Source organism: Bos mutus, chromosome 15 (assembly GCF_027580195.1).
Source record: "Bos mutus isolate GX-2022 chromosome 15, NWIPB_WYAK_1.1, whole genome shotgun sequence".
Lineage (NCBI taxonomy): Eukaryota > Metazoa > Chordata > Mammalia > Artiodactyla > Bovidae > Bos > Bos mutus.
Genome location: NC_091631.1, coordinates 2,149,565 through 2,174,625, shown reverse-complemented (window position 1 = coordinate 2,174,625; position 25,061 = coordinate 2,149,565). Strand labels below are relative to the sequence as shown.

The 25,061-nt window shown below is 40.3% G+C and overlaps 3 protein-coding genes across 3 annotated transcripts; 1 reads left to right on the top strand and 2 right to left on the bottom strand.

Moving 5' to 3' along the window:
• Positions 1-440: 440 nt before the first annotated feature.
• On the top strand, positions 441-1,229 carry LOC102265098 (olfactory receptor 5B2-like). Its single transcript, XM_014482600.2, has one exon. It carries the CDS (start codon positions 441-443, stop codon positions 1,227-1,229), a length of 789 nt encoding a protein of 262 aa, XP_014338086.2.
• Positions 1,230-7,429: 6,200 nt separating this feature from the next.
• On the bottom strand, positions 7,430-8,383 carry LOC106701497 (olfactory receptor 5B2). Its single transcript, XM_014482599.2, has one exon. The coding sequence runs from the start codon at positions 8,381-8,383 to the stop codon at positions 7,430-7,432; it is 954 nt and encodes a 317-aa protein (XP_014338085.2).
• Positions 8,384-22,849: 14,466 nt separating this feature from the next.
• On the bottom strand, positions 22,850-23,788 carry LOC102277578 (olfactory receptor 5B2). The gene has a single exon (XM_005911502.2). It carries the CDS (start codon positions 23,786-23,788, stop codon positions 22,850-22,852), a length of 939 nt encoding a protein of 312 aa, XP_005911564.2.
• Positions 23,789-25,061: the final 1,273 nt, after the last annotated feature.

The following is a 25,061-nucleotide window of genomic DNA, read 5'->3' as shown; positions in this document are numbered from 1 at the left end:
CAAGATGGCTCATCTTAGTCAGGACATAATATTTTCTACATCTCAGTTCACGAACTTACAAAATTTAAAAGTTGGAAAATGGTCCATGAAGACCCCTCAGCTTCAACAGTGTGAAACTCTACAGATACTTTGTGGCTTAAATTTTGTTTAGTCTGTACTTCAGATGTGGAGAAGTTCAAATTATCCCATTAACGAAATATTTGTATATGTGTATATATGCACATATGTGCCCACAATGCTGAATTAATTTCACTTTCAATCTCCCATTTGTTTATCACTGTGCTCCTTTCTTTTTCTTTGCCATAGGACCTCCTGTGATTCAAAAACTGCATCCATGAGGAATAATACAGGAGTGCCTGAATTCATCCTGCTGGGACTCACCAGTGCCCCCGGACTGCAGGTCCCCCTCTTTATAATATTCCTGCTCATTTATCTTGTCAATGTGGTTGGGACTGATCCTGCTGATTCTCTTGGAGTCTCGTCTCCACATTCCCATGTACTTTTCCCCTACAAATCTGTCTCTGGTGGACTTTTGCTACTCCACAGCTGTCACTCCCAAGGTGATGGCTGGGCTCCTTGTAGGAGACCAGGTCATCTCCTACAATGTATGCACTGCTCAGAGGTTCTTTTTTGCAGCATTTGCCACTGTGGAAAGTTACCTGTTGGCCTCAATGGCCTATGACTGCTACACAGCAGTGTGCAACCCCCTACGTTATAACACCACCATGACAGCAAGTGTGTGTACTTGTATGGCTATGGGTCCCTACTTCTGTGGTTTCCTGAATGCCTCCGTCCACACGGGAGACATTTTCCGGCTCTACTTCTGTAGGGCCAATGTGCTCCACCACTTTTTGTGCGATATTCCAGCAGTCATGGCTCTTTCTTGCTCTGATAAACATATCAGTGAGCTGATTCTCCATGTGGTGGCAAGTTTCGGTATTGAGTTTGCCCTCCTGGTTATCTTGATTTCCTATTTGTTCATATTTACCACCATCTTGAAGATGCACTCGGCTGAGGGATATCAGAAGGCTTTATCCACCTGCGTGTCTCACCTCACCACAGTCTCCATCTTCTATGGGACAGGCATCTTTATGTACTCTCAGCCCAGCTCCAGTCATCCCATGGACACAGACAAAATTGCGTCTGTGTGCTATACCATGGTCATCCCCATGCTCAGCCCCTTGGTCTATAAACAAGGAGGTCAAAAACGCTTTCAAGAAGGTGGTTAAGAAGGCATAATTTTCGAAGCTACACCTTTGAAAGTTGTAGGATCCAAATGACTTAGTTTCTTTCCCCTCAGACTGTCATCATGCAGTAATTCACATTTTAAGGCTTGTACTGCACCTAAATTACTACGGTAACACCATTCCTTTTTTGAAAATCTATCGTCTAGAAAAACAAAAAAATTAAGTTCAAATATGTGATAGTTGATTGAGGATGGCCAGAGGGGACCTTAAGAATATTAAAATCCTGCTTGTAGTGAATTTTGTTAATTATATTTGATTTATTCGCATGTTGATATTATCTTTATCATGTGGCAATGGTGCTGCTGCTGAGTCGCTTCAGTCGTGTCCGACTCTGTGCGACCCCAGAGATGACAGCCCACCAGGCTCCCCCGTCCCTGGGACTCTCCAGGCAAGGACACTGGAGTGGGTTGCCATTTCCTTCTCCGATGCATGAAAGTGAAAAGTAAAGGTGAAGTCGCTCAGTCGCGTCCGACTCTGTGCGACCCCATGGACTGCAGCCCACCAGGCTCCTCCGTCCATGGGATTTTCCAGGCAAGAGTGCTGCAGTGGCAACGCTAGCATATATGAAAACACGGCACGCAGAAACCCACTACCAGAAGCATATGTAAGAATCTCGTAAGTGCGCATACACACAGGAGTGAGAAATTTGTTAAAGGAGTTGGAGTATCGCCAGCTTTTAAATAAAAATTTAAAATAATCAATATATGTTCATGTCTGACATTGTTTATCTAGCTGAGAAACTGTTTCCAGAGTCCAGAATGAGGAAAATTGTGACATGGATTTTTAATAAAAATATATGATTTTATTGGATGATTTATTCAGCACCACATATATGTAACATTTTACAGAAATCAAAATCTCTGTCTTTAGTGTGTCATCTGGTACAAAGAGTAAGGTCACAGGATAATCTTGAGAAGCAAGAAGCCCACAGTACAAGAAAAGGTGATCAGTCAATAATAACGGAACTTTCCAGTTGTCCCGTATATGACTACAGTCTCTAACATTTTGAAAAAAAAAATGCACTGATAATCATGTCATCCATTTTCCTCCCTGGAAAGACTATACAATGGCTAAAGCCGCTCACTCATAAACCCTCCGGTTTTAGATGAGCCACGTGGTGCCCTCCCTGTTCCCGGCTTCTTTCACGCCGCGTTCCTCGCTGTTCCTGGACAATCTCAGCGTGCTTCTTCCCCGGGGTCTTTGTACTCGCTGTTTGTAATGACCAAAGGCTCCCGCTCTTCCTTCAGGCTTGCTTCATTGTTACCATGTCATAGTTAGCCCGGCCCCGTGGACAGTGTTCCCTTCTTACATTCCTTGCTTTATTTTTCTTTGCTCTGGTCACTGCCCAAACCCTATTTATTTCTTTTCTTAAGGCTTTTTACAATTAATGATTTGACTGTGCCAGGTCTTAGCTGAGGCATGTGAGATCCTCACGGTGGCATGTAGGATCTGTTAATAGTTCGGACCCAGGCCCCCTGCAATGGGAGCATGGAGTTTTAGCCACTGCACCACCAGGAAAGAACTTTATTTCCTTCTTGATTCAGTTATTTACCTTTCTCCTCAAAACACACAGTACACAAGAGGAGTGACCTTGTCTTCTTTACGGAACAACTTCATGCACAGTACATGAATAATGACCGGATTCATACTAATAGTTCAATAAACGTTTGTTTAAAGAATTCAATTTGGTGTCCAGAAGTCAATATATCTGAATCACTGATAATTATAGTTCACTACTCTTTAGAGAATTCTTCAGATAATAATTTTAGAGCATTTCAGGAGATACAGCTTTTTTATCTATATTCTCACTCACTGTTTGTACTTTTGGACAAATTAATTTTTTTGGAAACCAACAGTATTAAATGATTAATATCAAATCATCTAAATTTTTCATTAGTGATTTTTCATTAAGGGGAAAATAACACATGAAATGAATTTTATTTAGTAAATCAAAAAGGCAAACTATGAGACTATAAGTTTCCTACCTGATACAATTTGCAAAATTTCTTCATAAATAATTATTCATTTAACTCGAATGATTCTAAGACTTACATAATTCTCACCCAGTTTCCTCTATTTTTAACATTTTATCATATTTGTCAAAACTAAGAAACGAATATTGACATGTTACTATTATCTAAAACTTCAATAATTTATTCAGATTATTACTGATATTTTCAATTATGTCATTTTGCTCTCACAAATCTAATCAAGGACACAACATTGCATATATTAGTTATCTCTCTTTATTCTCCTCTGATTTGTGACAGTTTCTCAGTCTTTCCTTATTTTTCTTTAACTTAATATCCTTAAGGAGTACTGGACCAGTGTTTTGTTGAAAGTCTTTCAACATATGTTTGCTGATTTTTTGGTCACAGTTATACAGAATGTATAAGTTTGAGAAAGGATAAGTGGCCTTTGTATCACATCCTATCAGATAATGCATTTTACCAACAAGACTTGTCACTGGGGGATGTTAACCTCGACCACCTGCTCAAGATACTTTTGCAGGTTCTTCAATGTAGTGCTAACTCTTCTCCTTTCAATCTGTACTCCAGAGAGAAGTCATTAAGTTCAGCCCACCTTTAAGGTAGAAGGGAATATACTCTACCTTCTAATGGAAGTCTAAATATATAGCTTAGAATTTTTCTATATAAGGAAGAATTATTTATTTGTTTGTTATTTATATCAGCATGGAGTCATGTATATTTGTTTTATACTTTGGGTTACACTTTGGTACCATGGTTATTGCATTGTTCAAATTGCTCCATCTTTGGCTACTGGGAGCACTTTCAGTTTTACTCCTGTTTCCTTCTAATATGCCCCAACCCTTTTGTCTTTTGGGTTCCTCCTTATTTTCTGGAACTGCAAGGTATTCCAGGTTCATTCTGTATTATCCTTGTCCCAATCCTATCATCAGCTAGTTCTCCAAAGAACCATGCTGCTGAGTCGCTTCAGTCGTGTCCGACTCTATGCGACCCCAGAGATGGCAGCCCACCAGGCTCCCCCGTCCCTGGGATTCTCCAGGCAAGAACACTGGAGTGGGTTGCCATTTCCTTCTCCAATGCATGAAAGTGAAAAGTGAAAGTGAAGTCGCTCAGTCGTGTCCGACTCCAGCGACCCCATTGACTGCAGCCCACCAGGCTCCTCCATCCATGGGACTTCCTTTTATTCAGTTCAGTTCAGTTGCTCAGTCATGTCTGACTCTTTGAGACCCCATGGACTGCAGCACGCCAGGCCTCCCTGTCCATCACCAACTCCCGGAGTTTACTCAAACTCGTGTCCATCAAGTTAGTGATGCCATCCAACCATCTCATCCTCTGTCCCCTTCTCCTCCTCTTCTCTCCTTCCTTTTATTAGATAATGATATTTAGTATTGAGTGGTATGTTGGGTATAGTTATTGCTACTGGGCATCACTTATTACTGGCCCTCTAAGCAGAGAAACCTGGAGTATAGATATATAGATATAGATATAGATATATAGAGACCAATAGATATCTATATTTATATAGATATAGATAGTTCCATGAAAGGAAAAGTGAAAGTGAAAGTGTTAGTTGTTCAGTCGTGTCTGACTCTTTGAAACGCCATGGACTGTAGCCCACCAGGTTCCTCTGTCCATGGAATTCTCCAGGCAAGAATACTGGAGCCAGGTAGCCATTCCCTTCTCCAGGGGATCTTTCTGACCCAGGAATTGACCCCAGGTCTCCTGCACTGCAGGTAGTTTCTTTTACCGTCTGAACCATCAGGAAGATAGTCTCATTGTTTTGACAAAAGCATAGTCAAGTATCTATCATCCCAGTACTATATAGACTAGTTCTATCACTCTAAATATTTCCTTATGTGTCTCTTTTGCAGAAAACAGCTCTTCCTTTTCCCAACCCACCAACAATGAACAATTTGGAAAGGAAATTAATAGCTGTACAGTTGAGCTTTGAGCAACATGGGTTTAAACTGAATGGGTCCACTCATATGTTGATTATTTTTCACTAAATATGTATAAGAGTAGTACACAATCTATGGTTGTTTGAATCTGCAGATGTAGAATCACAATTTGTTTTAAACTTATATATGATTTTTTAACTGTGCAGAGGGCCTATGCCTCTAATGTTGAGGAGTGTTTGAGGCTCAACTGATTTACAATAGCATCAAAAGGAATTAAATACTTAAGGATAAGCTTAATCAAAGAATTGAAAGACTTGGATGTACACTGAAAATTACAAAGCATTGTTTAAAAAAACCAAAGATGATACAAAAAAACAAAAGATAGTCTATATTCATTGATCAGAAGACTTAATATTGTTAAAACAGCCATACTACCTGAATTGAAAGAGACACACGTACCCCAATGTTCATCACAGCACTGTTTATAATAGCCAGGACATGGAAGCAACCTAGATGTCCATCAGCAGATGAATGGATAAGAAAGCTGTGGTACATATACACAATGGAGTATTACTCAGCCATTAAAAAGAATACATTTGAATCAGTTCTAATGAGGTGGGTGAAACTGGAGCCTATTATACAGAGTGATCAGATCAGATCAGATGAGTCGCTCAGTTGTGTCCGACTCTTTGCGACCCCATGAATCGCAGCACGCCAGGCCTAGCCAGAAATAAAAGCACCAATACAGTATACTAATGCATATATATGGAATTTAGAAAGATGGTAACGATAACCCTGTATGCGAGACAGCAAAAGAGACACAGATGTATAGAACGGTCTTTTGGAGTCTGTGGGAGAGGGTGAGGGTGGGGTGATTTGGGAGAATGGCATTGAAACATGTATATCATATGTGAAATGAATCGCCAGTCCAGGTTCCGATGCATGATACAGGATGCTTGGGGCTGGTGAACTGGGATGACCCAGAGGGATGATATGGGGAGGGAGATGGGAGGTGGGTTCAGGATGGGGAACACATGTACACCCATGGTGGATTCATGTTGATGTATGGCAAAACCAATACAATATTGTAAAGTAATTAGCCTCCAATTAAAATAAATTTATATTAAAAAAATAAAAAATAAACAGCCATACTACCTCAAGCAGTCTACAAATTCAATGCAATCCCTACCACTGAGCCGAAACTACCCAAATACATTCATGTTGCTACAGCTTATGGTAAATTCTTGCCAATGGAATGTATTCAGTAATAATGTGTACAGCATCTACATCACTTTCTTGAAAAGAAATTATTTTTCCTCTAGTTTACCTATTTCTCCTTTCCTCTAGATATAATAATTATAATGAAGACAGACTTTCAAGACTCTAGGCAATGGTGGAAAGAGACAATGTGGAATGAACTTGGTCCCAGGATATCCGAGACACACAAGTTGTCTAGATAATTCATTTTCACCATGCTGCATTAGCTACCACTATTTGAGAAATAAATAGTTCTAGTTTAAAATCGACTGTATTTTGTCTCTCTTTGTTACAGAAGTTTAACCTAATTGTGATAAATAAATTATGGGTAGAAATTCTTTGCAGTTCTTTTCCTCAAGAGACAGAGTCTTTTTCTTCATGTTTGGATCTTGACCATCCTTTTGACATGCATTGATTAGTATAACATGGTCAAAAAAAAATGTCATGAGTTGGGAGTCTGGACTTTAAGAAGATTTTTAGTTTTGCTATCACACTGTGAGAATGTTAGCCTGAAAATATTATGAGAGAAAGCTTTTCCAGCCTCTGGAGGATCAAAGACCATGTGTAGAAGAGATAGAGAGTAGCCAGAGTCAGCATCCAGATATATAAGGACATCTTTAAACTTTCAGCCCAGCTAACCATGCAGAAAATAGGCATCCTCATGAGTCCATGTGAAAGCAGAAAAATAAACGTCCTGCCAACCATAGAACTAAGAGAAATAATAAGCAGTTGTTTTAAGCTTCCCTGGTGGCTTAAGTGGTAAAAAATCTGTCTGCAATACAGGAGACTTGGATTCAATCTCTGGGTCAGGATGATCCCCTGGAGAAGGGAATGGCAACCCACTGCAATACTCTTGCCTGGAGAATCCCATGGACAGAGGAGCCTGGCAGGATACAGTCTTTGTGGTCACAAAGAGTTGGACACGTCTGAACAATGAACACTTTCACTTTAACTACTACTTTAGCCACTAAGTTTCTTGGGAGTTTATCACAAAATAATAGATAATGGATTAGCAATACATATTGTATAATCTCTTTAATTAAATCTGTGTACTGAACAGAAGCTTCATCTTCTCAATGGCTCTCCTGAAAGCATTACTAACCTCTTTATTCCTTAGACTATAGACGAGAGGGTTCAACATGGGTACGATTATTGTATAGAACACAGATGCCATCTGGTCGGTGTCCATAGAATGATTAGAACTTGGTTGTAAGTACATGAAGATCACAGTTCCATAGAAGATGGTGACAGCAGTGAGGTGAGAAGAACAGGTGGAAAAGGCTTTCTTCTGTCCCTCTGCTGAGCGCATTCTCAGGATGGCAAAGAATATAAACAGATAGGAGCTCACAATTACCATCAGGGCAAAAAAGACATTGAAAGCTGCTAGAATAAAGAGAACCATCTCATTTACGTAGATATCAGAGCAGGAAAGAGCCAGGATTGGAGGAATATCACAGAAGAAGTGATGGACCACATTGGAACGGCAGAAGGAGAGGCAGAAAGCGAATCCAGTGTGGATGGCAGACTCAGCAAAGCCCCAGACGTAGCAGGCCGTGACCGTCTGAGCGCACACACAGGGGGTCACAGTGCTGGCGTAATGTAGAGGCTTACACACGGCGGCATGCCGGTCACAGGCCATGACAGCCAGGAGCAGACAGTCTACACTGGCAAAGGCCACAAAGAAGAACATCTGAGCAACACACCCCCCGTAGGAGATGACCTTATCTCCGGTGAGAAGCCCAGCCATCACCTTGGGAGTCACAGCTGAGGAGTAAACACAATCCACCAGAGAGAGGTTGCTGAGGAGAAAATACATGGGGGTGTGGAGATGAGAGTCCAGCAGGATCAACATGATCATCCCAAGATTTCCAGTGAGAGTGATGAGATATATGAACGTGAATATTATAAACAGGGGGACTTGCAACTCTGGGGCATCCGTCAGTCCCAAGAGTCTGAACTCATTCACCTCAGTGCTGTTCTCCATGAAGGGCATTTTGAAATGATGTTTCACCTGTCAGAACAAGGGAAGCAAAATGGATGAATTATTGATGCATGGAAAATGACTCATGCACATTCCGTCACCTGAATGATTCAAGCACGCCTTGACACCACTGTCAGTATAGCTCAGTTCAGTTCATTTGCTCAGTCGTGTCCAACTCTTTGTGACCCCACGGACTTCAGCACACAAGGCCTCCCCATCCATCACCAACTCCCAGAGCTTACTCAAACTCATGTCCATTGACTTGGTGATGCCATCCAACCATCTCATCCTGTCATCCCCTTCTCCTCCTGCCTTCAATCTTTCCCAGCATCAGGGTCTTTTCCAATGAGTCAGTTCTTTGCATCAGGTGGCCAAAGTACTGGAGTTTCAGCTTCAGCATCAGTCCTTCCAATGAATATTCAGGACTGATTTCCTTTAGGATGGATTGGTTGGATCTCCTTGCAGTCCAGGGGACTCTCAAGAGTCTTCTCCAACACCACAGCTCAAAAGCATCAATTCTTCATCACTTAGCTTTCTTTATAGTACAACTCTCACATCCACACATGACCACTGGAGAAACCATAGCCTTGACTAGACGGACCTTTGTTGGCAAAGTAATGTCTCTGCTTTTGAATATGCTGCCTAGGTTGGTCATAGCTTTTCTTCCAAGGAGCAAGCATCTTTTAATTTCATGGCTGCAGTCACCATCTGCAGTGGTTTTGGAGCCCAAAAAAATAAAGTCTGTGACTATTTCCATTGCTTCTCCATCTATTTGTCATGAAGTGATGGGACCAGATGCCATGATCTTCGTTTTCTGAATGTTGAGTTTTAAGCCAACTTTTTTCACTCTCCGCTTTCACTTTCATCAAGAGGCTCTTTAGTTCTTTGCTTTTGGCCATAAGAGTGGCATCATATGCATATCTGAGGTTGTTGATATTTCTCCCAGCACTCTTGATTCCAGCTTATGCTTCATCCAGCCCAGCATTTCGTATGATGTACTGTGCATATAAGTTAAATAAGCAGGGTGACAATATACAGCCTGACGTATTCCTTTCCTGATTTGAAACCAGTCTGTTGTTCCATGTCCAGTTCTAACAATACTGCATAGGATCCCGGAATGTCAGGTCCATGAATCAAGGTGAATTGGCAGCAGTCAAGCAGGAGACGGCAAGACTTAACATCGACATTTTAGGAATCAGTGAATTAAATGGGCTGGGATGGGTGCATTTAACCTAGATGACCATTGTATCTATCAATATAAGGTTCCCAATAACCCTGAGACTGGCAGCTTCTCACCTGCATCTTGCCATCTGTAAAGGCATGCACTGTATTCATTAGTTCCTGACCCCACCCAGCTATTCCAAACAACCACTTCATTATGTACAAAATACCTATTGCTTGGGCTTCCCTGATGTCTCAGCAGGTAAAGAACCTGCCTGCAGTGCAGAAGATGCAGGTTCGATCCCTGGGAAGGAAAGATGACTTGGAGGAGGAAATGGCAGCCCAGTCCCGCATTTTTGCCTGGAGAATCCCATGGACAGAGGAGCCTGATGGGCTACAGTCCCTGGGGTCACAAAGAGTCGGATGTGACTGAGCACATACATACTGCTAATGTCTATTGCTTATTTTTATACCGGTTGAAAGTTGTGCTTCCTCTGCAGATTACTTTTTCTGAAGACTTTTTTTGATGTGGACCAGTTTTGAAATCTTTATTGAATTTGTTACAATATTGCTTCTGTTTCACATATAGGTTATTTTGGCTCTGAGGCATGTGGGGTCTTAGCTTCCTGACCAGGGATCAAACCCACACCCCCTGCACTGGAAGGCAAAATCTGAAGTCCCTATTTATACTTTTATCACTGTCATTCCTAAGCAAGACATCACTCCTATTCATTGAGCACTTACCATATGCCAAGTAGTCTGAGAAGAATAAATATTTCATTTGATCTTCTCAGCTCTCCTATTAGATTATCACCTGAGAAAAAAGTGATATATCACTGTCTTTCTGGAGGTGAACAGTGTGAAGAATGAGATTATCATCCAAGCAACTATGATCTATCTGAGGTCTAAGAAATGGAGAGTCAATTGCATGTTAAATGCAGATTTTCGACTGTGCTGAGGGTCACTGCCCCTAAATCTCATGTTGTTCAAGAGTCAGTCTTAGTGAAATATGTTTAGATCGCAAGATGAATCCAGGATGGTTTAACCTGATGGCTGTCAGAGACGGGGGAGTGGAGGGTGGGTGACGGGGGTGAAAGAGTCAGATGAGACAAATTTCAGTTACAAAATAAATCATGGGAATATAATGTACATTATAGGCAATAATGCTACACTGCATATTTGAAAAAGTTGTATCTATGCATGGTGACAGCTGTTATCAAGACTTACTCTAATGATCATTTTACTATATATACAAATATCAAACCACTGTGTTGTGTGCCTGAAACTAATAGATAGAAGATAGAAAAGCACAGGAAGTGAAGGTACATTTCAGATAAAAATACGCTAGGGCTCCATGAAAGTTTTATTTCTACTGTACGCATTAGGTGGGTAGATGTGCTGAGCGACAATGTAAATCATATTTTTTTTCATGTAGATTTCTTATTCAAAAAGCCTAAATCTTTTGATCTCGGGCTTCCTAAAATCCCGTGCAAAGTTACACCCGAGACTGCTTTAGTAACACAGGACCATGTACTTCATAGTGGTTCCATGGAGTTCATTTAGTGACTTATTCGTGTCTTCATTTGTCCACTCAGTGCCTTGGTAAACATTTACTGAGTACCCACCATTTTCTGAGTGCCGCCCTAAATACAGGGATTGTGCTCAGAAAAATATCATCTTCTATTACTTGAGAAAAGTCATTTATTAGTTAATGAAAGTTGTTGAAACATCTGGACTCTAGCTTGGGAACATGAGAGCACTAAAACTCAGGATTTTAAACTCCAAAGAAATTCACGGGGACACACTGCCTTTGTAACTTTACACAGCACATCTTGTAAGACCACAGTCTAAACTAGGCCATAGAACTGATCTAGAAATTTACCTTACTTTTCAAGGAAAGTGGCACAACTTCCCTTGTGACCTTCAAATTGTTAGTCCCACTCAAAGAGAAAGTATCCTATTGAAGCTTTTTCTACATGTCTCATCACAAAGACTGAAGTTCTCCAGAGGCAGGGAGATATAAGGAAAATGTAATTTTTAAGTGAGGATGATAAAATACTTTCAAATGTGTCACACAGGGATGTTACTGTGAGGACAAATAGGAGAACATCCTTGCACGCACTCTGTAAAGGGCTGAGCAATGTCAAGAAAGGATTATCGTACTCACCATGGACATTTTAGCTTGGGGTTTTATCCCTGATTGTTGTTACAGTCTCAGAGTAATATGCCTGGGAAATAAGTCCACTTAGTAAAATGGACAAACTATTACCTTAAGATTTATAGAAGAATGCCAAAGGGCCTCTGACAAACAGACTGGTCCATCTAAAACAATGTCACAGTCATTGCGATGTTACAGGCCAGTGAATGGAAACCAGATGGATTTATGCGTACATGAAGTTATCAGGGGATCACGTACCCAGGAGGGAAGCCACCATCTCTCATTCCACCTGGAGAAGAAGCAATTAAACTGTCTGTAGAGACCTACCTTAGTTTGTGAAGGCACAACATGATATATCTACATCACTTGACGTTATTTCTTTTGATAGTGCAGATATCTTTAGAAGAGATTTGTCACTAACTTTCCTGATAGAATCAGACAGAATCATGAGAGGAGTAATGAAAACTATGCTAGGGCATTAATTCCATTATCTCACAGCGATATGACTTCCTAAATTCACAACAAAACTGTTACAGGCGACATAACCCTTCTGCACGTCAGTCCCTCATTTATAAAAAGGAGGTGATGATAGTGCTTACTTCTTATGGATGTTATGAGGAACGTATTCGTTGATGCTCATAAAGTTCTTCGAACAGCCTGGTACATGGTAAACTCATCAAATACTATAAAACACAAAGTCTTAATATTCTTTGTAAAAGAGCCTCCATTTCTGAAAGTGTGATTTTCTCTGAAATAAATCATTTATCCCTTGTGGTGGTGGTGTTCAGCCACTAAGTCACGTCCGACTCTGATCCCGTGGACGGCAGCACGACCGTCTTCTCTGCTCTTCACTATGTCTCAGTGTTTGCTCAAGTTCATGTCCATCGAGTCACTGATGCCATCCAACCATCTCATCCTCTGTCGTCCCCTTCTCCTCCTGCCCTCAATCTTTCACAGCATCAGGGTCTTTTCCAATGAGATGGCTCTTCACATCAGGTGGCCAAAGTACTGGAGCTTCAGCTTTGGCATCAGTCCTTTCAATAAATATTCAGGGTTGATTTCCTTCAGGATTGACTGGTTTGATCTCCTTGCAGTCCAAGGAGACTTAAAAGTCACCGTGAGTTAATTTCAAAGACCTTAACATATAGTTGTGGGATTGGGGATGCATGTGAATAAGTAACAAACCAAGAAATAAGACAGAGGAGGGTCAAAACACGAACTTTCTTAAGGTGTCAAAAATCGCAAAGCAAGGATTCATCAGTAGCATGTTTGCTGTTTTTCCTCCAGTTATGGACAAGGCTGAACAATTCTGGGACTCCACCAAAACAAAAATTCAAATATATTTCTATGTGGAAACTGTAACATGACCACTAGGAGCTTCCACTTTTCTGGAAGTTCTTTACTTCACGTGTCTGACTCTTTGCAACCGCATGGATTGCAGCACGCCAGGCCTCCCTGTCCATCACCAACTCGCAGAGTTTACCCAAACTCACGTCCATCGAGTCAGTGATGCCATCCAGCCATCTCATCCTCTGTCGTCCCCTTCTCCTCCTGCTCCCAATCCCTCCCAGCATCAGGGTCTTTTCCAATGAGTCCACTCTTCGCATCAAGTGGCCAAACTATTAGAGTTTCAGCTTCAGCATCAGTCCTTCCAATGAATATTCAGGACTGATCTCCTTTAGGATGGACTGGTTGGATCTCCTTCCAGTCCAAGGGACTCTCAAGAGTCTTCTCCAACACGACAGTTCAAAAGCATCAATTCTTCAGTGCTCAGCTTTCTTTATAGTCAAACTCTCACTTCCACACATGACTACTGGAAAAACCATGGCTTTGACTAGATACACCTTTGTTGGTAAAGTAATGTCTCTGCTTTTTAATATGCTATCTAGGAGGTGATGGAATTCCAGTTGAGCTATTCCAAATCTTGAAAGATGATGCTGTGAAAGTGCTGCACTCAATATGCCAGCAAATTTGGAAAACTCAGCAGTGGCCACAGGACTGGAAAAGGTCAGTTTTCATTCCAATCCCAATGAAAGGCAATGCCAAACAATGCTCAAACTACCACACAATTGCACGCATCTCACATGCTAGTAAAGTAATGCTCAAAATTCTCCAAGCCAGGCTTCAGCAATATGTGAACCGTGAACTTCCAGATGTTCAAGCTGTATTAGAAAAGACAGAGGAACCAGAGATCAAATTGCCAACATTTGCTGGATCATGGAAAAAGCAAGAGAGTTCCAGAAAAGCATCTATTTCTGCTTTATTGACTATGCCAAAGCCTTTGACTGTGTGGATCACAATAAACTGTGGAAAATTCTGAAAGAGATGGGAATACCAGACCACCTGATCTGCCTCTTGAGAAACCTATATTCAGGTCAGGAAGCAACAGTTAGAACCAGACATAGAAAAACAGACTGGTTCCAAACAGGAAAAGGAATACGTTAAGGCTATATATTGTCACCCTGCTTATTTAACTTATACGCAGAGTACATCATGAGAAACACAGGGCTGGACAAAGAACAAGCTGGAATCAAGATTGTGGGGAGAAATATCAATAACCTCAGATATGCAGATGACATCACCCTTGTGGCAGAAAGTGAAGAGGAACTAAAAAGCCTCTTGATGAAAGTGAAAGAGGAGAGTGAAAAAGTTGGCTTAAAGCTCAACATTCAGAAAACTAAGATCATGGCATCTGGTCCCATCACTTCATGGGAAATAGATGGGGAAACAGTGGAAACAGTGTCAGATTTTATTTTTTTGGGCTCCAGAATCACTGCAGATGGTGATTGCAGCCATGAAATTAAAAGACGCTTACTCCTTGGAAGGAAAGTTGTGACCAACCTAGATAGTATATTGAAAAGCAGAGATATTACTTTGCCAACAAAGGTCCATCTAGTCAAGGCTATGGTTTTTCCAGTAGTCATGTATGAATGTGAGAGTTGGACTATGAAGAAAGCTGAGCACTGAAGAATTGATGCTTTTGAACTGTGGTGTTGGAGAAGACTCTTGAGAGTCCCTTGGACTGGAAGGAGATCCAACCAGTCCATCCTAAAGGAGATGAGTCCTGGGTGTTCATTGGAAGGACTGATGGTGAAGCTGAAACTCCAATACTTTGGCCACCTAATGAGAAGAGTTGACTCATTGGAAAAGACCCTGATGCTGGGAGGGATTGGGGGCAGGAGGAGAAGGGGACAACAGAGGATGAGATGGCTGGATGGCATCACTGACTCGATGGACATGAGTTTGAGTGAACTCTGGGAGTTGACGATAGACAGGGAGGCCTGGCGTGCTGCGATTCATGGGGTTGCAAAGAGTCGGACATGACTGAGCGACTGAACTGAACTGAGGTTTGTCATAACTTTTCTTGCAAGGAGCAAGCATCTTTTAATTTCACGGCTGCAGCCAGTATCTGCAGTGATTTTGGAGCCCAAAAGAAATAAAGTCTGTCACTGTTTTCACTGTTTCCCCATCTATTTCCCATGAAGTGATGGGACCAGATGCCATGATCTTAGTTTTCTGAATGTTGAGCTTTAAGCCAACTTTTTCACTCTCTTCTTTCACTTTCATTGAGAGGCTCTTTAGTTCTTATTTGCTTTCTGCCATAAGGGTGGTATCATCTGCATATCCGAGGTTATTGATATTTCTCCCAACAGTCTTGATTCCAGCTGTGCTTCCTCCAGCCCAGTGTTTCTCATAATATACTCTGCATATAAGTTAAATAAACAGGATGACAATATACAGGGTTGATGTACTCCTTTTCCTGTTTGGAACCAGTCTGTTGTTCCATGTCCAGTTCTAACTGTTGCTTCCTGACCTGTATACAAATTTCTCTGGACACAGGTCAAGTGCTCTGGTTTTACCACCTCCTGAAGAATTTTTCAGTTTGTTATGGTCCACACAGTCAAAGATTTTGGCATAATCAATAAAGCAGAAATAGATGTTTTTCTGGAACTTTCTTGCTTTTGCTATGATCCAACAGATGTTAACAATTTTATCTCTGGTTCCTCTGCCTTTTCTAAAACCAGCTTGTATATCTGGAAATTCACAGTTCACGTGCTGTTGAAGCCTGGCTTGGAGAATTTTGAGCATTACTTTACTAGCGTGTGAGATGAGTACAATTGTGTGGTAGTTTGATCATTCTTTGGCATTGGCTTTCTTTGGGATTGGAATGAAAACTGACCTTTTCCAGTCCTGTGGCCACTGCTGAGTTTTCCAAATTTGCTGGCATATTGAGTGCAGCACTTTCACAGCATCATCCTTTAGGATTTGAAATAGCTCAACTGGAATTCCATCACCTCCACTAGTTTTTTTCTTAGTGATGCTTCCTAAGGCCTGCTTTACTTTGCATTCCAGGATGTTGGCTCTAAGTGAGTGATCACACCATCATGGTTATCTGGGTCATGAATATCATTTTTGTATAGTTCTTCTGTGTGTTCTTGCCACCTCTTCTTAATATCTTCTGCTTCTGTTAGGTCCATACCATTTTTGTTCTTCCAGAAATGGACATTCTTTACCCTAACTTTTCCTATTTTTGATAATTCCCCAGTATGTGAAACTTGGTGGAAATCTATACAACAGCATGTTCAAGGGTCTCCTAGAGAACCTCTAGAGAGACATGGTTTCAAGCCCTGATTCTGTCCAAACTGCCCTGGACCTCAGGCAAATTATTTAGTGTCTGTAAGCCTCCATTTCCTACATAAAATGGGAATAATAGTACCTATTCATGGAGTTGTTGTGAGGATTAAATAAGTTAAGACATGTAAAGCACAGAGAACAGCATCAATATTCTAAGAAACTATATAAATGAGAGCTATTATTATTGTCATTGGGCTTCCCTGGTGGCTCAGAGGGTAAAGTGTCTGCCTGTGATGTGGAAGACCCAGGTTTGATCCCTGGGTCTGGAAGATCCCCTGGAGAAGGAAATGGCAACCCACTCCAGTATTCTTGCCTGGAGAATCCCATGGACGGAGGAGCCTGATAGGCTACAGTCCATGGGGTCGCAAAGAGTCAGACATGACTGGGCGACTACACTTACACTTATTATTGTCATTATACTTACCGTGCTCACTGCTCAGCCAGCAACAGAAGTACTCATCTCAGTCAAGGGGATGCCACAGGTAACATACGGAGGTTGGGAGAGTCAGAATTTGTTGATATCAGGTGCTGTGGCATTTGACATTAGCAAAGGGCCCTCAGCTGGGATTATGACAGCCTAAGGTAGAAGTGATGGGTGTGTCAGAGGAACTGTCTTAAGAAAACTATGTCAGGGGTTTAATCTTTCCTGTGTTAGAAAACACTGCCTTCTGGTTTCCTTTCTTTAACACTGATTTCCTGAACTTAATTAGCCATCATTCTTCTTGGTTTTGTGAGTACTTCATTATTCTTCCAATAAACTCCTTTCTGTTACGTTGGCCAGAGTTGATTTCTGCTCTGTCCATCCACGATCGTGTCTCAGCAACCACATCTACGTGATGGGTGGGGCTGGTGACGCCGGAGGAAACTCCATCAGAAGGGGCAGAGTGCTGCCACCGAGGTCGCTCAGTTTCCCAAGGGGTTGGGGGTCAGGTTCCCAAGCTGTCCTGGGGTCACAACCAGGCTTCTTAACACAACGCCAAATATCGGAGAAGTTTGTGGACTTTAGGTCTTAAATACAGGAGGAAAAGACATGCTTCTTTGTCTCTACTTACTCACATTACCTTGGCCTAGACACACATTACCCTTGATGTTGGATCAACTTTGTCCCAGCAAAAGCATTCCAACTCAGCTGGGGAAGAAAATAAAGATAAAAGCCATGAGTTAAAAGCACATGGAGATCTAGTCTCAGGTTTCCTAATTCAACAATATTTAAATACAAGTTTTAATAAGTTTTTTAATTGCAAGTGACCAAAAAAAAAAAAAAAAGTATAGAAAGTACCCTAATGCTAACACCAGAAAAATACATTAAAATCAAAGAAAGTTACAGACCAGTATTTCTCATGAACATAAATGCAGAAGTCCTCAACAAAATATTACCAAACTAAATCCAGCAAAGTATAAAAAGAATTATACACAACAACTAAATGGGATTTATTCCATGTATGCCAGGCTGATGCAACATTTAAATATCAGTCACTGTAATCTGGCAAATTAATATGCTTATAAAGAAAATAACATGATCATATCAACTGCTGCAGAAAAAATTATTTGATAAAATCCAATTTCATGATAAAAACCCTTAGAAAGCCAGGAATAGAGAGGGGAAGTCACACATAAGTAAGTGGAGAAGGCTGAAAGAACTAGCAGGATGAATGTATTATTTAGCTTACTGTAGATATGCTGCTAAACCGCTTCAGTTGTGTCCTACTTTTAGTGACCCCATGGACTGCAGCCTACCAGGCTCCTCCATCCATGGGATTTTCCAGGCAAGAGTACTGGAGTGTGTTGCCATTGCCTTCTCCTACTGTAGACATAGATAGATTGATATAGAAAGAAACACACCTTTGGATGTATATATTTGTTTTGTTATTAAGTCTCTACATCAAGTCTGACTCTTTTGTGACTCCATGGACTGTAGTCCACCAGGCTTCTTCTGTCCATGGAATGTCCCAGGCAAGAATACTGGAGTGGGTTGCTATTTCTTTTTCAGGGGATCTTCTTGACCCTGGTATTGAACCCACACTCCTGCATTGTAGGTGGATTCTTTACCACTGAGCCACCAGGGGAGTCCAAATGTTTTAGTGTACATATATATTTACTAGTTTTATCTTCTAAGAGTGCCTAGAAGTGGCACCTCAGTAACAATGAGCCTTCCTGGCTCCTGGATCCTATTTTCCAAATATCTTCCTCAATAGATTAAAGCAGAGCTCTTTGAAGAAATAATTTATTAATTCTGGGACTGAGCAGGTTAAATACAAGATGATCCTGAGTGTCTTGTAACTCTCAAATATAAATAAGTGTTCAAATATAAAAGGATAGGGGACATGTCAAAAGGAAACAAGAAAAAAAAATTAAAGAGTTTCCAGTGACCAAACTTGGAACAATTTAAGCAAAATAAATAAATCAATATAATATTGGATTACAATACAAAGTGCAGAGTAAGTATGTGTTCCTATGGTTACATAAACAAATAATTGAATAAATAAATAAGTGGTGGAGAAGAGATCATTTTTTCCCTCATAAGCATTCTAAATAATTTATTGGTATATTCTCCTCCACTGCAGGAGGTCAACCTTAGTCCTCCATAGCCTGGAGGATCAAATAGACTTAGTGAGTTGCTTACAAAAAAGAAAAAAATAGAAAAGGGAGAAATTTTCTTGACACTGGACAACATAGAAAAGCTATCCTGGGCCAGTGACTGAAGTTAATATCACAGCATCAAGTCATGTTGTTTACATGTAACCCCTTGTATAAGAAGATGAAAATGGGGTCTTATTCTTCACATAAACCCCAACCTTCATCTAACGATGATAAAAAAAATTCAAACAAATGCAAGTTAGGAGACTTTACAAAACATCTAGTTAGTATTCCCCCAAACTTTAGGAATATGAAAAATGAGGAAAGACTGAGAAACTGTCATAGACAAGAAGGAATGAAGGAACCGTGAGATGTCCACTCAATGTTGTTCCTGAGTTGTCTCCTAGAAGAGAAAAAAAATTGGTTGGAAAAAATTGCAAAATCCAGGTAAAATCTGAAGTTTAAATAGTAGTAATGCCAATGTTGATGTCCAGGTTTGACAAAGGTCCCTGGTGGCTCAGCCAGTGAAGAGGCTGCCTGCAATGCGGGAGGCCTGGGTTCGATCTCTGGGTTGGGAAGACACCCTGGAGAAGGGAAGGGCTATCCACTCCAGTGTGCTGACCTGGAGAAACACAGAGAGTAGGAGACGACTGACAGAGTTTCCCTCTCACACGTGGTAAAGAGAGTCCCAGGAGGGGAAACCGGGTCAGGGAATGGGTATATGGGAATTGTCAGTAATACCTCTGTAAACTGTTTTGAAAATTTTAGAGTACTCTAAAATTTTAAAAATATTTAAAATAATAATAACAAAATGATTCTAGCAAGAGAAACATTCCTCGTCGCATAGACTTTAGGGCTAGAGGGAATGTCTCTAGTATCCCATCAACACACGCTGGTGAGATAAACTTATGCTTGTCCCGCTAGAATCAGCATGACTGCATTAAGGCATTAAAGCACAGTCTTATAAACCTTGAGATGCTGAATGCTTCTAATTGCATAGAGATAGAGAAGGCAAAGGAACAAATACCATTGTGTAGCATTATTACAGATCACTGGAAGGCAAAAATCAAGTGATAATTATATTTCATACTAGTTTACTGAATATAGGTTATATTTACATTCAATATGGGTGTTTGCAATCCCATGGACTGTAACTTATCAGGCTCCTCCGTCCATGGGATTTTCCAGGCAAGAGTGCTGGGGTGGATTGCCATTTCCTTCTCCAGGGGATCTTCCCTACCCAGGCATTGAACCCGTGTCTCCCACATTGCAGGCAGATGCTTTACCATCTGAGCCACCAGGGAAGCCCTTAGAGTTATTAGAGTTAATTATACATTCAGCATATGAAGTAATTTTCCAAATTGAATCAAATATTAAAAACTTTTAATAGTTTCTTATCTTTGTGTTTTTTGTGACTTACTATATAGAATCTATCTGATGTTACTCACCACTTAATGAGACATAATTCCAAAGGAAAAAATGTTTAAGATGGTTTCAGATGATCTATCAGATGCTGTGGATTCCAAAAGTTCATTGTGTAACTGAAAGTGGGTTCTGACTGTTCACCACTCAAAAGTCATTAAAGGCAAGGTTGGTGGAAAGGAAAATTTGCTTCATTTTGGATGATGGCAACTGGCGGGAAGGGCAGACTCCTGTCCAAAGGCCAGCTCTGTCCCCAACCCCAACAATCAGAGGGCAAGAGCTTTCATAGGCTGAGAGGGGGAGCTACATGTAGACACAACACAGTCATCTTGAAACTGGTCTTCAGTGGTCTGACCAGTGTCCTTTTGATTGTTTTAATGACAATGAAGCTTCAGTTCCAGGGTCATTTTGTTCCCATGGTTTTTTTTTGGCCAATTCTTGGAATTGTGGCAGCTTATGTCGTGACTACAGTCTGGTCATTACGTATCATCATGTCTCCACCTGGTGGGGGTTTCAGTATCTGTGGCCCAGAATATTATCTACAGCCCTTGAGAAGGAACTAAAGGGCCTAGACTTTGCTTACTTACTAAACTGTTATTATTTGGTCTCCCTTGACTACTTCCCTTTGTTTCTGCGTTTCCTCACTTCTCTGCCCCACCAGTTTTCTTCTACTCTAGTCATTTTATGTCTTTGAAAATTATCATGTGAAGATGCTATTTCTCCAAAATGACTGAGTCAAGATGAAAATATTATTATAATCCATTAAATGCTATGCTTAGGTAGCTTTCCATAAAATGTGCCAATAAAATGATACCTTCATTTGAAAAATGGCAAAACTCTTCCTCTACATTGGACAATTTTTCAATTAAATAAATAAAGGTTCAACATAAATTTATGTTCCAATACCCTAATTGATTTTGATTTTACTAAGGGGAATACACTGTAATATAATCATCAGCAGTTCAAAGATTTAACATATGATGCAAAAAAGACTCAATTTATTTGTACTTTTGATAATTGTTTACTGAGAATCTACTATGAAACACATAACCATTAAATACAGAGAATCACATGATGAGAAAAAGAGATAAAGTCACTGTTCTTAGGAACTTACATTCTAACAGGGAGAAATAGTTAACAAACCAGAGGGCAAATAAATATACATGAGTGAGTGTTGATAAGGATTATAAAGAAAAATACAGGGTTAAGAGTTGGTGTGTAAGGGGATGAGAGAGTGTTTTATAAAGATAGTCAGGGAAGTCTCTGGGTTAGGATAACATTTAAGGACATTCACTCGGAGCAGCAAATTCAAAGGCTCTGATGCAGAAACATGTGAAGTTGTCAAGAAATAGCAAGGGAATTGGTGTGAATGGAGCCGGGAGAAGACTCGGAGAGCAAAAAATGTGACCTAACTCAACTAAAGTATGAACAAATGAGACACATCAACCATTTCAAAGCATTTGCAGACAGAAAATGCACAATGTTATCAATACTCTCTGCATTTTTAAAAAATATCATTAAACTTTGTGGTCATATATAAATAATGGAAAATGCTTTTATTTTCCTTTATTTTTCTTATATTCAAGTTCGTTTATCCTTTTGAAAATTGTAATGTGAACATTTGGTTTTACAAAATGACTCAGCCAAGACAGAAATATAACTTCATTTTTGATAATGTCTTTCAATATTTATGTGTCATTTCAATAAAACTTTTTTTTTTTAACCAATGAAGGCCTTAAAACAGATATTCATTTTAGGATTAAATAACCCACTTTTTTTTTTAACAAGGAAAAAAAACCAATTAAGGCTCAGTAAAATGAGGTAAACAGATATTCCATTAAAGAAATAAAGAAGATTAGACATGAAAGAAAAATTTGCAGATTATTTCTAAGGATCTCATTCAAATTAAATTATCTTAAATCATCTCCAACAAATATAAACAATAAAGTAAATGGCAATGGGATCATACTTATCAATAAATTTAAACATAAAGGGCAAAGACAAAGACTGGCTGAATGGATACAAAAACATATGCCCAAAACAGGGCATACAGACATATGCTGGAAAAAGATTTTCTGTTCATCAGAACTTTGACTGGTCCTACTGATTCCAAGAAGAAGACATAACAATTATAAATATATTTGCGGGAGCACTGCCATGTAAGGCAAAATGCTAACAAGTATGAAAGGAGAAATAAAGAAATAAAAAATGCCCTTTAAATTATCTTAAATTATTGCATTATAAACCAAGGGTGAATAGGTCAAAAACCATTAGAAATATTTTTAAGAAGCAGGACTCAAAATGTCTGTGTAGCAAGTGAATAGGTCAAAAACCATTAGAAATATTTTTAAGAAGCAGGACTCAAAATATTTAGTTCAAGTATCACATACACTTTATTTTTTATTATACAACAGATTTCTGAGTGGTAAGAATATAACTTTAGCAATTAAATGTACTTCAAGTCTAAAAATGTGAATGGAAAGACTTAAGAGGAACAAAACTAGATTATTGTACATCATGCAGCATTAAAATCCTAGAGAGAATTTTGCCTTCCCCCAAACCTTCTTGAATGCACTTTTCACCTCTTTGTTCCTCAGGCTGTAGACTATAGGGTTCAGCATGGGGATGACCATAGCATAGAACACAGAGGCCACTTTGTCTGTGTCCATGGAGTGATTGGAGCTGGGTTGCAAGTACATGAAGATGATTGTCCCATAGAAGATGCTGACGGCTGAAAGGTGACTAGCGCAGGTGGACAAAGCTTTTTGGTATCCTTTAGCCGAGTGCATCTTCAAGACAGTGATAAATATGAGAAGGTAGGAAATAAATATTACCAGAAGAGCAAAAAAGACATTAAAGCCTGAAATTAAAATGAGAACCACCTCTCTAACATGTTTATCAGAGCAAGAGAGAGCCATGACAGCTGGAATATCACAGAAAAAGTGATGGACCAGCTTGGACTCACACAGAGAAAGACTGAACGTGCCCCCAACGTGGATGGAGGCATTCACGAATCCACAGACGGAGGAGCCTATGGCCAGATGGGCACACACACTCTTCTTCATGGTGATGGTGTAATGTAGGGGTTCACACACTGCAGCGTGGCGATCATAGGCCATTGCAGCTAAGAGGAAATTTTCCACACTGGCAAAGGCTGCGAAAAAGAATATCTGAGTAGCACAGGCATTGTATGAGATGACCTTGTCTGCTCTAAGAAACCCAGCCATCACTTTCGGTGTGACAGCTGAGGAGTAGCCAAAGTCCACCAAAGACAGATTAATGATGAGAAAGTACATTGGGGTGTGGAGACAGGAGTCCAACAGGATCAGTGTGATCATCCCCAGGTTTCCCAAAACACTGATGAGGTAAATGAGGGTGAACACAATAAAGAGGGGGATCTGAAGTTCTGGAGCATTGGTTAGACCCACCAGGATGAAGTCCGTCACCTCTGTGCCATTCTCCATGGGAATTTTCTAAATTCTCTGTAGTAATGAGAAAGCAAAGAACATCTGGTAAACAGCAAAGAGTTTGCCCTGGAATTATATAAACACCCTGTTATTTTATCATTTTATGATGGCAATAAATTATTCTTCTTGATTCTCTGATCTAAAGCATAGTTTTGGTCTTCCCTGGTGGTCTAGTGGTTAAGAAGCTGCCTGCTGATGGAGGGGGCATGGGTTGGATTCCTCATCCAGGAGAGTCCCACATGCTGTGGAGCAACCAAGCCCATGCACCACAACTGTTGAAACCCACACACTCTAGAGCGCAAACTCCACAACAAGAGAAATCACGGCAATGAAAAGCCAGTGTGCCACCACTAGAAAGTACCCCACCCACCACAACTATAGAAAGCCCATGAGCAGCAACAAAGACTCAAAACAGTCCAAAAAGTGGGGGAAAAAATAAAGCATAGGGTGGAATAAAAAACTTAGCAAATGAATTATCTAACAGTTACATGCTGTTGAAGCTGAAAGAGCCATGCAGATTACATTGTCAATTTCCCACTTGTGCAAATGAACAAACTGAGGTGCAGAAAGAGATTATTATCAGTCTTATATCACACAATACTTTGACAACCTGGTGTGAAGAAGGTCATTTGGAAAGACCCTGATGCTGGGAAAGATTGAAGGCGGGAGGAGAAGTGGATGACAGAGGATGAGGTGGTTGGATGGCATCACAGACTCAATGGACGTGAGTTTGAGTAAACTCCAGGAGTTGGTGATGGACAGGGAGGCCTGGCGTGCTGTGGTCCATAGGGTCACAAAGAGTTGGACATGACGGAGCAACTGAACTGAACTGACTGATTACACATTTGCCATAAACACATCTTCCAAAACAAATCACTTGAATCTATCAACAGATTAAGTTTATACAGTGCTCACTCCAAGTACACATTTAAGTTTAACATGCTTAAATATGCTTAATCCTCTCAACAAACCTACAAAAGGTTAAGTGTTTTGAGCAAGTTTATCTGAGTATCAACTGACAGAGTCAAGCTTTGGACTCAGGCAGAGTGATTTCCAGGACGCATGCTCCTAACTGAAATTTAATTGAATTTATTTTAAACTAAAGCTTATATTTATTCATTGCATATCGTAGAGGCATACATAGCCAAAGGAGCAATTCTTAAAAGAAAGTGTGCCATGGAATGTTGAGCTTGGGTTCTGAAAAGAGGTACATATGTGTTCAAAAGCAGCCCTATAATTTAAAACCTAGGAGACATTGTTCATGAAATAA

Bases quoted from the DNA above. Each gene is read 5' to 3' on its own strand.
- LOC102265098 (XM_014482600.2), top strand. From the start codon at position 441: ATGTGGTTGGGACTGATCCTGCTGATTCTCTTGGAGTCTCGTCTCCAC.
- LOC102277578 (XM_005911502.2), bottom strand. From the start codon at position 23,788: ATGGAGAATGGCACAGAGGTGACGGACTTCATCCTGGTGGGTCTAACC.
- LOC106701497 (XM_014482599.2), bottom strand. From the start codon at position 8,383: ATGCCCTTCATGGAGAACAGCACTGAGGTGAATGAGTTCAGACTCTTG.